This window comes from Salvelinus fontinalis, chromosome 19 (assembly GCF_029448725.1).
Source record: "Salvelinus fontinalis isolate EN_2023a chromosome 19, ASM2944872v1, whole genome shotgun sequence".
Taxonomy (NCBI): domain Eukaryota; kingdom Metazoa; phylum Chordata; class Actinopteri; order Salmoniformes; family Salmonidae; genus Salvelinus; species Salvelinus fontinalis.
In genome coordinates, this window is record NC_074683.1 from 29,889,238 (window position 1) to 29,907,097 (window position 17,860).

The 17,860-nt window shown below is 43.4% G+C and overlaps 1 protein-coding gene across 2 annotated transcripts in view; it reads left to right on the forward strand.

The window, feature by feature from the left end:
* LOC129816580 (zinc finger protein GLI2-like) overlaps window positions 1–17,860 on the forward strand; it is a 124,425-nt gene that overhangs the window by 65,359 nt on the left and 41,206 nt on the right. For both annotated transcript variants that reach the window (XM_055871213.1, XM_055871214.1), the window contains 2 exons: window positions 4,247–4,352; window positions 14,020–14,225. In XM_055871213.1, the coding sequence (XP_055727188.1) occupies window positions 4,247–4,352; window positions 14,020–14,225 (312 nt within the window). The remainder of the gene's footprint in view (window positions 1–4,246; window positions 4,353–14,019; window positions 14,226–17,860) is intronic.

The following is a 17,860-nucleotide window of genomic DNA, read 5'->3' on the forward strand; positions in this document are numbered from 1 at the left end:
AGGATAATAACCACTGCTAGTTTGTAGGATAATAACCACTGCTAGTTTGTAGGATAATAACCACTGTTCGTTTGTAGAGTAATAACCACTGCTAGTTTGTAGGATAATAACCACTGCTAGTTTGTAGGATAATAACCACTGCTAGTTTGTAGGATAATAACCACTGCTAGTTTGTAGGATAATAACCACTGCTAGTTTGTAGAGTAATAACCACTGCTAGTTTGTAGGATAATAACCACTGCTAGTTTGTAGGATAATTTTCACTGCTAGTTTGTAGGATAATAACCACTGTTAGTTTGTAGGATAATAACCACTGCTAGTTTGTAGGATAATAACCACTGTTAGTTTGTAGGATAATAACCACTGCTAGTTTGTAGGATAATAGCCACTGCTAGTTTGTAGGATAATAACCACTGCTAGTTTGTAGGATAATAACCACTGCTAGTTTGTAGAGTAATAACCACTGCTAGTTTGTAGGATAATAGCCACTGCTAGTTTGTAGGATAATAACCGCTGCTAGTTTGTAGGATAATAACCACTGCTAGTTTGTAGGATAATAACCACTGCTAGTTTGTAGGATAATAACCACTGCTAGTTTGTAGGATAATAACCACTGTTAGTTTGTCGAGTAATAACCACTGCTAGTTTGTAGGATAATAACCACTGCTAGTTTGTAGGATAATAACCACTGCTAGTTTGTAGGGTGATAACCACTGCTAGTTTGTAGGGTGATAACCACTGCTAGTTTGTAGGATAATAACCACTGTTAGTTTGTAGGATAATAACCACTGCTAGTTTGTAGGATAATAACCACTGTTAGTTTGTAGGATAATAACCACTGCTAGTTTGTAGAGTAATAACAACTGCTAGTTTGTAGGATAATAACCACTGCTAGTTTGTAGAAAAATAACCACTGCTAGTTTGTAGGATAATAACCACTGCTAGTTTGTAGGATAATAACCACTGTTAGTTTGCAGGATAATAACCACTGCTAGTTTGTAGGATAATAACCACTGCTAGTTTGTAGGATAATAACTACTGTTAGTTTGTAGAGTAATAACCACTGCTAGTTTGTAGGATAATAACCACTGTTAGTTTGTAGGATAATAACCACTGTTAGTTTGTAGGATAATAACCACTGCTAGTTTGTAGGATAATAACCACTGTTAGTTTGTAGGATAATAACCACTGCTAGTTTGTAGGATAATAACCACTGTTAGTATGTAGAGTAATAACCACTGCTAGTTTGTAGGATAATAACCACTGCTAGTTAGAAGGATAATAACCACTGCTAGTTTGTAGGATAATAACCACTGCTAGTTTGTAGGATAATAACCACTGTTAGTTTGTAGGATAATAACCACTGCTAGTTTGTAGGATAATAACCACTGTTAGTTTGTAGAGTAATAACCACTGCTAGTTTGTAGGATAATAACCAGTGCTAGTTTGTAGGATAATAACCACTGCTAGTTTGTAGGATAATAACCACTGCTAGTTTGCAGGATAATAACCACTGCTAGTTTGTAGGATAATAACCACTGCTAGTTTGTAGAGTAATAACCACTGCTAATTTGTAGTATAATAACCACTACTAGTTTTGCAGGATAATAACCCCTGCTAGTTTGCAGGATAATAACCACTACTAGTTCGTAGGATAATAACCACTACTAGTTTGCAGGATAATAACCACTGCTAGTTTGTAGGATAATAACCACTGCTAGTTTGTAGGATAATAACCACTGTTCGTTTGTAGAGTAATAACCACTGCTAGTTTGTAGGATAATAACCACCACTAGCTTGTAGGATAATAACCACTACTAGTTTTGCAGGATAATAACCCCTGCTAGTTTGCAGGATAATAACCACTACTAGTTTGTAGGATAATAACCACTGCTAGTTTGTAGGATAATAACCACTGCTAGTTTGTAGGATAATAACCACTGCTAGTTTGTAGGATAATAACCACTGTTCGTTTGTAGAGTAATAACCACTGCTAGTTTGTAGGATAATAACCACTGCTAGTTTGTAGGATAATAACCACTGCTAGTTTGTAGGATAATAACCACTGCTAGTTTGTAGGATAATAACCACTGCTAGTTTGTAGAGTAATAACCACTGCTAGTTTGTAGGATAATAACCACTGCTAGTTTGTAGGATAATTTTCACTGCTAGTTTGTAGGATAATAACCACTGTTAGTTTGTAGAGTAATAACCACTGTTAGTTTGTAGGATAATAACCACTGCTAGTTTGTAGGATAATAACCACTGTTAGTTTGTAGGATAATAACCACTGCTAGTTTGTAGGATAATAGCCACTGCTAGTTTGTAGGATAATAACCACTGCTAGTTTGTAGGATAATAACCACTGCTAGTTTGTAGAGTAATAACCACTGCTAGTTTGTAGGATAATAGCCACTGCTAGTTTGTAGGATAATAACCACTGCTAGTTTGTAGGATAATAACCACTGTTAGTTTGTAGGATAATAACCACTGCTAGTTTGTAGGATAATAACCACTGCTAGTTTGTAGAGTAATAACAACTGCTAGTTTGTAGGATAATAACCACTGCTAGTTTGTAGAAAAATAACCACTGCTAGTTTGTAGGATAATAACCACTGCTAGTTTGTAGGATAATAACCACTGTTAGTTTGCAGGATAATAACCACTGCTAGTTTGTAGGATAATAACCACTGCTAGTTTGTAGGATAATAACCACTGCTAGTTTGTAGGATAATAACTACTGTTAGTTTGTAGAGTAATAACCACTGCTAGTTTGTAGGATAATAACCACTGTTAGTTTGTAGGATAATAACCACTGTTAGTTTGTAGGATAATAACCACTGCTAGTTTGTAGGATAATAACCACTGTTAGTTTGTAGGATAATAACCACTGCTAGTTTGTAGGATAATAACCACTGTTAGTATGTAGAGTAATAACCACTGCTGGTTTGTAGGACAATAACCACTGCTAGTTAGAAGGATAATAACCACTGCTAGTTTGTAGGATAATAACCACTGCTAGTTTGTAGGATAATAACCACTGTTAGTTTGTAGGATAATAACCACTGCTAGTTTGTAGGATAATAACCACTGTTAGTTTGTAGAGTAATAACCACTGCTAGTTTGTAGGATAATAACCACTGCTAGTTTGTAGGATAAAAACCACTGCTAGTTTGTAGGATAATAACCACTGCTAGTTTGCAGGATAATAACCACTGCTAGTTTGTAGGATAATAACCACTGCTAGTTTGTAGAGTAATAACCACTGCTAGTTTGTAGTATAATAACCACTACAAGTTTGTAGGATAATAACCACTACTAGTTTGTAGGATAATAACCACTACTAGTTTGTAGGATAATAACCACCACTAGCTTGTAGGATAATAACCACTACTAGTTTTGCAGGATAATAACCCCTGCTAGTTTGCAGGATAATAACCACTACTAGTTCGTAGGATAATAACCACTACTAGTTTGCAGGATAATAACCACTGCTAGTTCATAGGATAATAACCACGACTAGTCTATAGGGTAATAATCACTACTAGTTTGTAGGATAATAACCACTACTAGCGTGTAGGATAATAACCAATACTAGTCTGTAGAATAATAAACACTACTAGTTTGTAGGATAATAGCCACAACTAGTTTCTAGGATAATAATGGTTTAGCTGCTGCTTATAGCTGCTGCTTGCTGCCAGTAACATGAAGTGAGGTGAGCATCTCAAGTGTAGTGTGAGTCAAGAGGTTTTCCTCTCACGACTGTTGTTCCTTGTTTATGTCCAGACTGTTGCTCTCCTTCAAATGGGCACCTCCACACACGCGCACACACACACACACACACACACACACACACACACACACACACACGCACACAAACCACACACACACATGCGCACACATGAACACACACACACACTAAGTTCAAAGGGCTGGATCCCAGCAGGTCTTTGTCAAAGGCCCAATATGATCTTTCTCATCTCTCTTGTTTGAGATGTAGTAAGATTCCTCAGGACCTCTTTGATTATTTATTTAGCCCCTCTTCTTCCTGTGTTATAGGGCCAATATTTAACACGAAACTGCTCAGCCAGCTCTTAGAGGTGGTTCATGTTTGCTGCATTGTAGCTTTAGGTTTTTACCCTTTTAAATATTTCACTTGAAAGTCTTTATTGAAGTGCCCATATCTTTCTTATCTCTCCTCCCTCTCTCTCTCTGCCCCCTGTCTCTCCTCTCTTTCTTCTCACAGGTCCTCATCATCTCTTCCCCACGTTTCACACACCGATCCCGATCGACATGCGTCACCATGAGGGGAGGTACCATTACGAGCCACACCCCCTCCACACCATGCATGGGTAAATAAGACTAACTTATTAAGTTCAGATTCACAACACTTGTTTTGCAGAGCAGGGCAGAATGGGAGTGTTCATGACAAAGGCATCTAGGCTGGAACGTTGGGCCCTTGCTTGTTTGTTTAACCTTATCTTCAATTAAATGAATTAATAAACTTGAATTTGTTCTTAAGTTCATCCCATTCTTTACAAGAATGTGAATGAGCAGGTCAGTCATCACCCTGTAGTGATTCACCCTCAGTGATCCCTCCGTCCTTTCCTGCTTTCATCTGAGCCAGAGAGAGAGAGAAGCATTTCCAAATGGAGAGAGAGAAAGCCAGGTCCATATCAGAGACAGATGATACTGAGAGAGAAAAGAAAGAACCAGCCAGTTTAGCATCAATAGCATCTCCCCTCCTTACGTTTCATGGTGTGGGACTTGGAAAGCTCTGTGGTCCTCCTGGCATGGTGCGCTGCAACACTAGGGAGCAAACTGCCAGGGAAACATCCTCTTTACATTAGAGGAGATTCACAGAAAGGGATCTGTCAGACAGACAAATAGGGAGGCAGGCAGGGAGGCAGGCAAGGAAGCAGGCAAGGAAGCAGGCAAGGAATATAGAGAGACAGACAGAACTTTGGCCCAATTGTGTTTATTTTTGTCATTCAGTCTCCAACCACACTGACATTTCTTTCCAGTCCACAACTTTTTATTTGTTGTCCGTTCCAGAAAAAGTTTAGTCTGCTTAACATTGCCAGCCTTCCTCTCCCTCCTCTGCTTATCTTAAAAAATACGAACAGATGGATAAAACAAATCAATAGGTTTGTGGGACTTGTCCTTCCATTTATATTCACATATCTGATGGTGATACAATTTTTTTTTCCTGCAGCGGAAAAGCTATTCATCACTAAACAAACCAGGAAGGAGTACGAGTGGGGATGAAAACCGAGTCTATACTCTGACTGCAATGATTAACGTGATTTGATCTTAACAGTGCTCCCCTAATTCATCAAGCCCCTAATCTTCCTCCGGCTGTGCCAAAATCACCCTAATTACGTAACATTGCTCTGCAAATTAAGTGGCGGTTTCATATGTCGGTGTTGTGTCACTTTGTTACCCGCGCTACAGTATGTCAGGGGTTCTGCTTCCTGTCTGCCTGAACATGACACCTCCACACTGAGACCCTTCATCACTGTTTGCATGGAACAAAATGAGTCATTTTGTCAGAGCTGTCATATTTACAGCTCTGGGACTAGTCCTACTCTGGTAGAAAGTAGGGCTGGGAATTGCCAGCGACGTCACGGTATGTGACCGACCGGCTCAATTTGGTCTCAAAATTTGAAGTTGTGTTTTTTACATTGGATAAAAGTAGCGACTCAGTCCATCACTCTCCTTCTTGGTAAAAGTAGAGACTCAAACTAGAAAATGGTATATCATACACTACAGTTGAGGAACAATGGTAAAGTAATTCTGCTTTGAAAGTTGATAAACTTGTAACCTCACTTTTGAGAAAATGGCCCTTGAATGTTTTTGTAAACCTACTGGAGAGCTCTTTTTTGTCTACACCCATCCGGCTTTGTTCGTCTCTACTTTGACCAAGAAGGAGAGTGATGGAGTGCTGCATCAGATGACCTGGCCTCCACAATCACCCGAACTCAACCCAAATGAGATGGTTTGGGATGAGTTGCGCCGCAGAGTGAAGGAAAATCAGCCAACAAGTGCTCAGCATATGTGGGAACTCCTTCAAGTCTGTTGGAAAAAGCATTCCAGGTGAAGCTGGTTGAGAGAATGCCAAGAGTGTGCAAAGCTGTCATCAAGGCAAAGGGTGGCTACTTTGAAGAATCTCAAATATAAAATATATTTTGATTTGTTTAACACTTTTTTGCTTACTACATTATTCTATATATGTTATTTCATAGTTTTGATTTCTTCACTATTATTCTACAATGTAGAAAATAGTAAAAATAAAGAAAAACCCTTGAGTAGGTGTGTCTAAACTTTTGACTGGTACTGTATAATATCTGAAAATGTTCTCCCACTCTTTCACAGATGTCAAGGTTGCCCATTTGAAGATGTAATACAACAGCCTTCTGTGTGTTCTCTTTTCGACTCTGTCTGCATATTTGCAATCAAACGTGAGAATTTTCTCCATCTCCTTATCTATCATACTTTAATTCCGAAGGGCATTCCACTGATTTCAAAACTCGGTCCTCCAGAAAGTGGAGAACAACATCTTTGCAGTATCTTTCAAAAAAGAAGTGTTAGAAAGCTTTACCTACACATACTGACCAGCTCATGTTATAGACAGAAGTGTGCTACATATCAGACAAATCCAAACTCATCTCTCGGCATGTCCAGCCCATCCATTATCTCAGACAATCATGGCTAGGTTACTGGCTTTTTCCATGGCTAAAACAACTAGGCTCGTAATTGAACAATTTTATTCGAATTTTGAGATGGCATACACGTTTGTTATTAAGGCACATGGAAGTTCACATGTTCCAGAAGGCATTTCTGCCAAAAAACGCATTGTTATAAAAAAAAGAAGAAGTTTACGTTCAAATGCCTCTCCTGTGAAGTATGGACGTGCAACAAATGTCTAGTTTCCTGAAACAAGTCACATATTATCACAATACTTTGGTGCCAATACGATATGTATTGTGATTCTCACGATTCTACATGTATTGTGATTCGATACTGTGAATTTATTGTGATTCAATGTTCCAAACCATAATACCTGCTGCAGGAGGGACAAGAGAGAGCCATGAGAAAACAAGTTTTGATCAGTCATTGAAATAAAAGTGCTAAAAACAAATTGGCTCCCTGTTTAAAAAGAAGATGGAGAACAAGCTATGAAGGAAAAATATTGGCGTTTTGGTGCAGGTACAGTCATCTGGCACAAAAATAACATTGCGGTATTGTCAAAACGATACGATATATTGTCAGAAATAATATCCTATATGTAACTATATCCATGGCTGACAGTGACTCTGTACAGAGCTAGCTAAACCAAGAAAAAAAAGAAACGTCCTCTCACTGTCAACTGCGTTCATTTTCAGCAAACTTAACATGTGTAAATATTTGTGTGAACATAACAAGATTCAACAACTGAGACATAAACTGAACAAGTTCCACAGACATGTGACGAACAGAAATTGAATAATGTGTCCCTGAACAAAGAGGGGGGGGTCAAAATCAAAAGTAACAGTCAGTATCTGGTGTGGCCACCAGCTGCATTAAGTACTGCAGTGCATCTCCTCCTCATATCCTGCACCAGATTTGCCCGTTCTTGCTGTGAGATGTTACTCCACTCTTCCACCAAGGCACCTGCAAGTTCCCGGACATTTCTGGGGGGAATGGCCCTAGCCCTCACCCTCTGATCCAACAGGTCCCAGATGTGCTCAATGGGATTGAGATACGGGCTCTTCGTTGGCCATGGTAGAACACTGACATTCCTGTCTTGCAGGAAATCATGCACAGAATGAGCAGTATGGCTGGTGGCATTGTCATGCTGCAGGGTCATGTCAGGATGAGCCTGCAGGAAGGGTACCACATGAGGGAGGAGGATGTCTTCCCTGTAACGCACAGCGTTGAGATTGCCTGCAATGACAACAAACTCAGTCTGATGATGGTGTGACACACCGCCCCAGATCATGACTGACCTTCCACCTCCAAATCGATCCCGCTCCAGAGTACAGGCCTCGGTGTAACGCTCATTACTTCAACGATAAACGCAAATCCGACCATCACCCCTGGTGAGACAAAACCGCGACTCGTCAGTGAAGAGCACTTTTTGCCAGCCCTGTCTGGTCCAGCGACGGTGGGTTTGTGCCCATAGGCGACGATGTTGCCGGTGATGTCTGGTGAGGACCTGCCTTACAACAGGCCTACAAGCCCCCAGTCCAGCTTCTCTCAGCCTATTGCGGACAGTGTGAGCACTGATAGAGGGATTGTGCATTCCTGGTGTAACTCGGGCAGTTGTTGTTGCCATCCTGTACCTGTCCCGCAGGTGTGATGTTCGGATGTACCAATCCTGTGCAGGTGTTGTTACACGTGGTCTGCCACTGCGAGGACGATTAGCTGTCCATCCTGTCTCCCTGTAGTGCTGTCTTAGGCGTCTCACAGTACGGACATTGCAATTTATTGCCCTGGCCACATCTGTAGTCCTCATGCCTCCTTGCAGTATGCCTAAGGCACGTCCTAAGGCACGTGAGCGGGGACCCTGGGCATCTTGCTTTTGGTGTTTTTCAGAGTCAGTAGAAAGGCCTCTTTAGTGTCCTAAGTTTGCATAACTGTGACCTTAATTGCATACCGTCTGTAAGCTGTTTGTGTCTTATCGACCGTTCCACAGGTGCATATTCATTAATTGCTTATGGTTCATTGTACAAGCATGTCAAACCGTGTTTAAACCCTTTACAATGAAGATCTGTGAAGTTATTTTGATTATTACGAATTATTTTTGAAAGACAGGGTCCTGAAAAGGGGACGTTTCTTTTTTTGCTGAGTTTATATGACTGTTCCTGCTCGGTTAATGACTAGTTTCCATTACAGTAGAACCAGGAGGAACCAGGATGAATGAGAACTAAGGAAAACCAGGGACAGGGTTCCTAGGGAGGGATGCTGCATCAGTCAGTGCCTGGGTAGCTGTACTCATGGATATTGCTAGATGCACCAAAGACCTAAGACTAAAATGCTTGGAGCATTTTGCCTCTTCTGGACTGGGGGAATTTGGGGAAATTCTTTGGGGACAGAATTTCCTCAACAGTACAGTACAGGGCTAGCTTGCTCTGAGACAGTGTTAAGGTACGGCATTTTGTTTTGAGACAGTGCTTATAATGTGCAGTGTACAGCGGAATGTGGAAATGGGCATCCTCTGTGTGAACCCACAAGTCTGGTAAGAGGGATGACAGTCTTCCTTCTCTGTCAACATGTTAGAGGGGGTTACTAATTAGTATCCAAAATCCAGCCTTCTGTTCCCAGAACCTCAACGACAACACAACAAGAGGAAAAGAAAAACAGATCCCCACTCATTCCAGACCAGCAGGACTGCTATTTATTATTTTTGAGAGAGTGAGGCAGTAAATTGCAGCATTGAGCTGAGCAGGATTCTGCCCCAAGGTTTTGTGCGGTGGAGCTGTGGAGCTGCAGCCTGCACCACCCTTTTACACAAACAGATGTGGTCCAGTTTACCAGGCAATCAGTCTGGGCTTGGAATGTGTTGATTAAATGGATTTTACAGATCAACCATTTGTTTTTTTCTTTGTTTGGCTCGGTTAGCGTGCTGTTCCCGAGTGTGCTGATTGGTTAGCGTTAGAAGGGAGGCCGATCCCGAGCATGCTGATTGTGGAAAATTGGGGTTGATCCCAAGCGTGCCGATTGGGTACATTTTGTTGGTTCAAGTCTTCACTCTGGTTATGGGAGGATTTAACAGTTCCTGTGAATTATTGTAAGGAATGAATTCATGAAAGGACAGAAGCAGCCATCAGTCAAATTAAAGGCTGTTGCAAATGAACGGCTTAAAAATGTCAAGATTTATCTGATGCCCTTTAAATAATTTGCACTTGGTTTGAAGAACTGCGGAAGTCACCAAGTTGAATCAGAATAAAATATAAGTGTGTCTTTGCATACTAGCTACTGTCCTATGTTTCTAGGTCATCCTCATCCCGTTGTCTACTGTACATAAAGAATAATATATCTTTCAAAGTTTGAGGCCAAATCCTCAGCATCCTGATGAAGGGTCCCAAACACAACTACAGTAGGAGCTCACTGCAGCCCCAGCCCCTGTGGGGTAACATCCAAAATGGCACCCGATTCCCTTTATAGTACAATACTTTTGACCAAAGCCCTATGGACCCTGGTCAAAATAGTGCATATAGGAAATGGGGTGCCATTTGAGATGCAGACACAGTGATTTATCTCAATGGGAGCACCTGCCCAGATGTACAGACAAGTGTCTCACGTCGTAATTCATCCGCTGAGCCAGTAGGGAACAACATGCCAGAGAGGAAAATACTAACTTATTGGCGATTCCAGCCAGGCAGAGAGAGTAGAGAGAGATCCACTGAAACAGGATACCTGAATTCAAATAACCTTCAGTGTTGAGAAAGAGAGGTAAAGGCTTCTGTCTGTCCATCAGTCCAGACAAAGGCTTCCTTTACTACCCGTTCCCCATCCCTGGAGTTAAAGAAAATAACTAAGAGTACTTAAGAAGAGTGTTGAATAGGTACAGGTGGCCCTAACCAGCCTCTGTTCGTCTGCTGCCCTGCCCCACACCAAAAGGACCGCACAGAAATGTGCCCCCTCCCCTGTCCCATGTAGTTGACATGCATACACAAAGGTATGCACTTACTCATAGGCTTTTCAAGCTAAAAAAAGCAATCCCTTGTCCAAATGCACTTTTTCTCACACTAGGAATCCAACAATGGGATGACAGTGTAGCTAGCTACAAGCTTGTAATCATCTAGTGAAGCAAACAACAATTACCTGAATTGGAAATGTACTGTAATGTAGTTTGTGTGTCCTCACTTTCTTGAATCATTCTCTCCCCATTCTACTCATCTGTGGTGAACTTACCATTAGGCAGAATAGGCATTTGCCTCAGGCCTCACATCATCAAGGGACATAATACAAAAAATTATACTGGTAGTATTTTTTTTACATTTAATTTCTCTGCTGTAACTAAGACATGTCTGTGAAAAAGCAGTTCAAGTAACATCTTGTCAGAAAGAGGGCGTTTTAACAAGACTTTAGTAGCTGTCAGAGAGGTCTCCTTTTTGTTGTCCCCTGACAGGCCGAGGTAGTACATTTCACCTTATTATCACGGACTCAAACACGCACATGGTAGTTTGCATGATTTATGTCCTGTATGTGTTAACGTGTCCTGGTGTCATACTGTGACAGACAAATAAGGTTTCGTTGATTGAGATGATGTGTGAACACTGCATTGTGTTACTGGGGTATTTTGAAGCGCAGAGAAACCCATACAACAACAAAAAAATCTGAAATGTTTTCCCATTGAAACAAAGGAATTGAAGGACTTTAAGAAATATATGTGTCCATTATATGTCATGTTTCCATTTGAGCTGATAAAATAAATATTTTGAGTCTGGGAGCCAGGGCTCCCCAATTCATTTTGAACCAGTCAGGTTAGTTGTGGTTCACCATTTTTGCACTTCCATAAGGGAGAGCATTCACAGCCTCCACAAACTTGACCATTTCAATTTCACAGTTTCAATTAGCATTCACAGCCTCCACTTGTGTACTCTGTGTGTTGATCTTCTGTGGCTTAGGTCAGGACCACAGGAGAGTCAGTCAGCTCTAAATGCTCTTTGGGGTCATCACACCACAGATCCCAGATCCCACCGCTCCACCAAATGACGTTCTCCCCACAGCACAGTGGTAACAGGGAACACTGGGGCTAAACATGAAGGACGGTGACCAAGCAGTACGGTCCGTAAAAAATTACCCAGACAGATAAGAGCGCTCTCGTGCCAGTTTTGCGAAACCCGGAGCGTCAGCAAAGCCGGACGCTAATCTCTGGAACTCGTGTGGGGCTCTCTCTAACTCTGTGCTGTGTGTGGAAGCACCAAGGGGAGGGAATCGGCGTCTGTTTCTTCTCAGCTCCCTTAGAACAGAACAGAAACCTCTTTATGGGCCGTCCATTGGAAGGGGTTGATGGCAGAAAGTTGGCCGTCAGACAAGGCTGGTTGTCTGTAGGCGTTTACTGGAAACAGAGGAAGCAACAAGGCCTGTGTTGGGTTGGGGCAGATTGGCTCCAATACAGAGGGGTATAAATGAGAGACTGAGGTGAATCCAGGCCTTTCCAAGAACGCTAACATCTCAGACCGACCTTTCAGACCCACAACCAGCCTCAGACAGACAGCCTGTCATCCCTGTGGATTTCAGTGATTTAGAGATGAGTATAGCCAAATCCACAGATTTTACAGGAAGAAATATCAGTATTTTAACCGTTTTTTACCCCGTGCTCTTGGCACATATCAGAATTTACTATCCTTGAGATACAGAACTATGTGTTTTAAATCCAAAGTCCTAGTTGTATTAATATGAATTATTATCATTATAACTAATGGATGTTAAAACATCTTTGTGTATACTAGCTTATTTAGGATTTTTCAAAGCCAGAGCATTTTGGTAGTTTTTTGTATGTTGCCTGCCTGCCCTGCAACTCATCAGTTGAGCAGACTCAAGTCTTGTACTCTGAGCCCCCAACCCCACCATCCCCACTCTCCCCTATCCTCCCCCACCTCACTGTCCCACCCTCTCCCACTCTCCCCCACCCTCTTCCCCATCCTCCCCCACCTCACTGTCCCACCCTCTCCCACTCTCCCCTATCCTCCTCCACCTCACTGTCCCACCCTCTCCCACTCTCCCCTATCCTCCTCTACCTCACTGTCCCACCCTCTCCCACTCTCCCCCATCCTCCTCCACCTCACTGTCCCACCCTCTCCCACTCTCCTCCCCCACCTCACTGTCCCACCCTCTCCCACTCTCCCCTATCCTCCCCCACCTCACTGTCCCACCCTCTCCCACTCTCCTCCCCCACCTCACTGTCCCACCCTCTCCCTCTCTCCCCTATCCTCCCCCACCTCACTGTCCCACCCTCTCCCACTCTCCTCCCCCACCTCACTGTCCCACCCTCTCCCACCCTCTCTCATCCTCCCCCACCTCACTGTCCCACCCTCTCCCACTCTCTCCTATCCTCCCCCACCTCACTGTCCCACCCTCTCCCATCCTCCCCCACCTCACTGTCCCACCCTCTCCCACTCTCTCCTATCCTCCCCCACCTCACTGTCCCACCCTCTCCCACTCTCTCCTATCCTCCCCCACCTCACTCTCCCACCCTCTCCCACTCTCTCCTATCCTCCCCCACCTCACTGTCCCACCCTCTCCCACTCTCCCCCACCTCATTAGTGGTCATTTCCTCCTGCTTGGAAAGTGACTGAAGACTAATGAAGTGTGAGGACGTGGTACTGCTTTGTTTAAAAACTACTCCTGACACATCGACTCCTCAGTTAGGAGGAGCAGCCTGCATGTCTCAATAACAACAGACAGACCGTGGAGGGTTGTGGATGAATTGCAGCATAAAAATGTGTGTCTTTTGGCTTCTAGCAAAATACATTCTAGTCTCTTGGCTTCTACCTTTCACTGTTATTTTTGCAAGAGAATAGAGTTGAACAAGTTCTTCATCTGAATGTAAGTACAGTAGCCTACAGAGCTCTTGAGTGGTGTCCGGCAGTCTTTCTTCCTCAGAGAAGTGGCAGTTACTCCCTGTTTCCAGGTGCTCTACTGTCTGGCCCACCACACATTGTGGTTTCAATTAGACCCATTTGAAAATGTAATAGCACAACAACCAGATTCACAGGAGGAGTAGCATGCCGCTTCAAAGAACTAGCTTTGCCAAAGACAGTTCAAAGAACTGTGCCAGCAGTCAGCAGACAGACTGTACTGTATTCAGTGTTCAATTCTGGCTTCAGGGGGCAGCTATCAAGAGTTACAGCAACCTGGCTGTGTATCTACAAGCAGACTTGCTAGTTAACTGCCAACAAATGACAAATATATATCCCACTGACGGTGACCTGTGGACTATATTACCTCTGACTCTGTCGATGGTTGTCTCTTTCACTCTCTATTTTTGACATTAACTAATTCTCCACCTCTTTTCTCTCTCGCCAGACCTCAAGGCCTAGCCAGCAGCCCAGTCATCTCAGACGGCATCTCTCTGATCCGTCTGTCCCCTCAGGCAGCAGGGACGGGGGAGTCCCCCTTCAGCCCCCCTCACCCCTACATCAACCACCACATGGAGCACTACCTCCGCTCCATGCACAGCAGCCCTACCCTATCCATGATCTCAGCTGCCCGTGGACTCAGCCCCGCAGAAGGTGAGACACACACGCACACAGACACACATGCAATCTCCTGGCAGTTATAGGGGATCTTACTATAAGAGAGCATTAGAATAAATCAAAAATGTAAAATGTCCAGATAAAACTACATTTTCTACGTCAAATCACAGCCCATATCTGTTAGATTATGAATTATATTTATACAAATGCTAACGATAAGGCAGAAATATAGTTGGTTGATTTACAAACATATTTGTTTCAGCATTAAGGTGAGATGAGAGGAGCAGACTGTGTTTGAGGCACATAAGAATAGTATATAAGATAGTTGCCGCTATAAACACACGTCTTGCACACAACATCTCCCAGAACACACCTGGGTATATGTTGTTAAGTTGTTTACACACTACATTACCCACCATACTGTGATAATTAGTCTAACGCCTAATACACTCTGATACATTAAAACATTCTCCTTTCATCCTCTCATGTAATGGGATGTGTATGGGGTATATAGTGTGTGTGTTTGCATGTGTGTACGTGTGTGCGTGCTTGAATGTGTGTGTGTGTGAGAGAGATTGAGAGTGTATGTGTACACATGCACAGAATAGAATGTGTGTATAAGTGTGTGAACGAATGTTTGGGTATCGGAAACCATGGAAATTAGCAAAGACAAACAAAGCCCATTTCCTTCCCCTGTACGGAGTTCATATGATGACAGGCCTGTCCTCACAAACCTGTTATGACAACAGGTTGAAGAGAGTAGAGAGAGCCGCCTGAGAGGCTAAAAAGCTGAACAATAGAGCCGCCTGAGGGTAAAAGGTTATCCACTACCCTCCACCATCTTTAGTGTGTCTGTCCTATTCACTACCCTCCACCATCTTTAGTGTGTCTGTCCTATTCACTACCCTCCACCATCTTTAGTGTGTCTGTCCTATCCACTACCCTCCACCATCTTTAGTGTGTCTGTCCTATTCACTACCCTCCACCATCTTTAGTGTGTTTGTCCTATTCACTACCCTCCACCATCTTTAGTGTGTCTGTCCTATCCACTACCCTCCACCATCTTTAGTGTGTCTGTCCTATTCACTACCCTCCACCATCTTTAGTGTGTCTGTCCTATTCACTACCCTCCACCATCTTTAGTGTGTCTGTCCTATTCACTACCCTCCACCATCTTTAGTGTGTCTGTCCTATCCACTACCCTCCACCATCTTTAGTGTGTCTGTCCTATCCACTACCCTCCACCATCTTTAGTGTGTCTGTCCTATCCACTACCCTCCACCATCTTTAGTGTGTCTGTCCTATTCACTACCCTCCACCATCTTTAGTGTGTCTGTCCTATCCACTACCCTCCACCATCTTTAGTGTGTCTGTCCTATCCACTACCCTCCACCATCTTTAGTGTGTCTGTCCTATTCACTACCCTCCACCATCTTTAGTGTGTCTGTCCTATTCACTACCCTCCACCATCTTTAGTGTGTCTGTCCTATTCACTACCCTCCACCATCTTTAGTGTGTCTGTCCTATTCACTACCCTCCACCATCTTTAGTGTGTCTGTCCTATCCACTACCCTCCACCATCTTTAGTGTGTCTGTCCTATTCACTACCCTCCACCATCTTCAGTGTGTCTGTCCTATCCACTACCCTCCACCATCTTTAGTGTGTCTGTCCTATTCACTACCCTCCACCATCTTCTGTGTGTCTGTCCTATTCACTACCCTCCACCATCTTTAGTGTGTCTGTCCTATTCACTACCCTCCACCATCTTTAGTGTGTCTATCCTATCCACTACCCTCCACCATCTTTAGTGTGTCTGTCCTATCCACTACCCTCCACCATCTTTAGTGTGTCTGTCCTATTCACTACCCTCCACCATCTTTAGTGTGTCTGTCCTATTCACTACCCTCCACCATCTTTAGTGTGTCTGTCCTATTCACTACCCTCCACCATCTTTAGTGTGTCTGTCCTATTCACTACCCTCCACCATCTTTAGTGTGTCTGTCCTATTCACTACCCTCCACCATCTTTAGTGTGTCTGTCCTATTCACTACCCTCCACCATCTTTAGTGTGTCTGTCCTATCCACTACCCTCCACCATCTTTAGTGTGTCTGTCCTATCCACTACCCTCCACCATCTTCAGTGTGTCTGTCCTATTCACTACCCTCCACCATCTTTAGTGTGTCTGTCCTATTCACTACCCTCCACCATCTTTACTGTGTCTGTCCTATCCACTACCCTCCACCATCTTTAGTGTGTCTGTCCTATTCACTACCCTCCACCATCTTTAGTGTGTCTGTCCTATTCACTACCCTCCACCATCTTTAGTGTGTCTGTCCTATTCACTACCCTCCACCATCTTTAGTGTGTCTGTCCTATCCACTACCCTCCACCATCTTTAGTGTGTCTGTCCTATCCACTACCCTCCACCATCTTTAGTGTGTCTGTCCTATTCACTACCCTCCACCATCTTTAGTGTGTCTGTCCTATTCACTACCCTCCACCATCTTTAGTGTGTCTGTCCTATCCACTACCCTCCACCATCTTTAGTGTGTCTGTCCTATTCACTACCCTCCACCATCTTTAGTGTGTCTGTCCTATCCACTACCCTCCACCATCTTTAGTGTGTCTGTCCTATTCACTACCCTCCACCATCTTCAGTGTGTCTGTCCTATCCACTACCCTCCACCATCTTTAGTGTGTCTGTCCTATTCACTACCCTCCACCATCTTTTGTGTGTCTGTCCTATTCACTACCCTCCACCATCTTTAGTGTGTCTGTCCTATTCACTACCCTCCACCATCTTTAGTGTGTCTATCCTATCCACTACCCTCCACCATCTTTAGTGTGTCTGTCCTATCCACTACCCTCCACCATCTTTAGTGTGTCTGTCCTATTCACTACCCTCCACCATCTTTAGTGTGTCTGTCCTATTCACTACCCTCCACCATCTTTAGTGTGTCTGTCCTATTCACTACCCTCCACCATCTTTAGTGTGTCTGTCCTATTCACTACCCTCCACCATCTTTAGTGTGTCTGTCCTATTCACTACCCTCCACCATCTTTAGTGTGTCTGTCCTATTCACTACCCTCCACCATCTTTAGTGTGTCTGTCCTATTCACTACCCTCCACCATCTTTAGTGTGTCTGTCCTATTCACTACCCTCCACCATCTTTAGTGTGTCTGTCCTATCCACTACCCTCCACCATCTTTAGTGTGTCTGTCCTATCCACTACCCTCCACCATCTTTAGTGTGTCTGTCCTATTCACTACCCTCCACCATCTTTAGTGTGTCTGTCCTATTCACTACCCACCACCATCTTTAGTGTGTCTGTCCTATTCACTACCCTCCACCATCTTTGGTGTGTCTGTCCTATCCACTACCCTCCACCATCTTTAGTGTGTCTGTCCTATTCACTACCCTCCACCATCTTTAGTGTGTCTGTCCTATTCACTACCCTCCACCATCTTTAGTGTGTCTGTCCTATTCACTACCCTCCACCATCTTTAGTGTGTCTGTCCTATTCACTACCCTCCACCATCTTTAGTGTGTCTGTCCTATTCACTACCCTCCACCATCTTTAGTGTGTCTGTCCTATTCACTACCCTCCACCATCTTTAGTGTGTCTGTCCTATTCACTACCCTCCACCATCTTTAGTGTGTCTGTCCT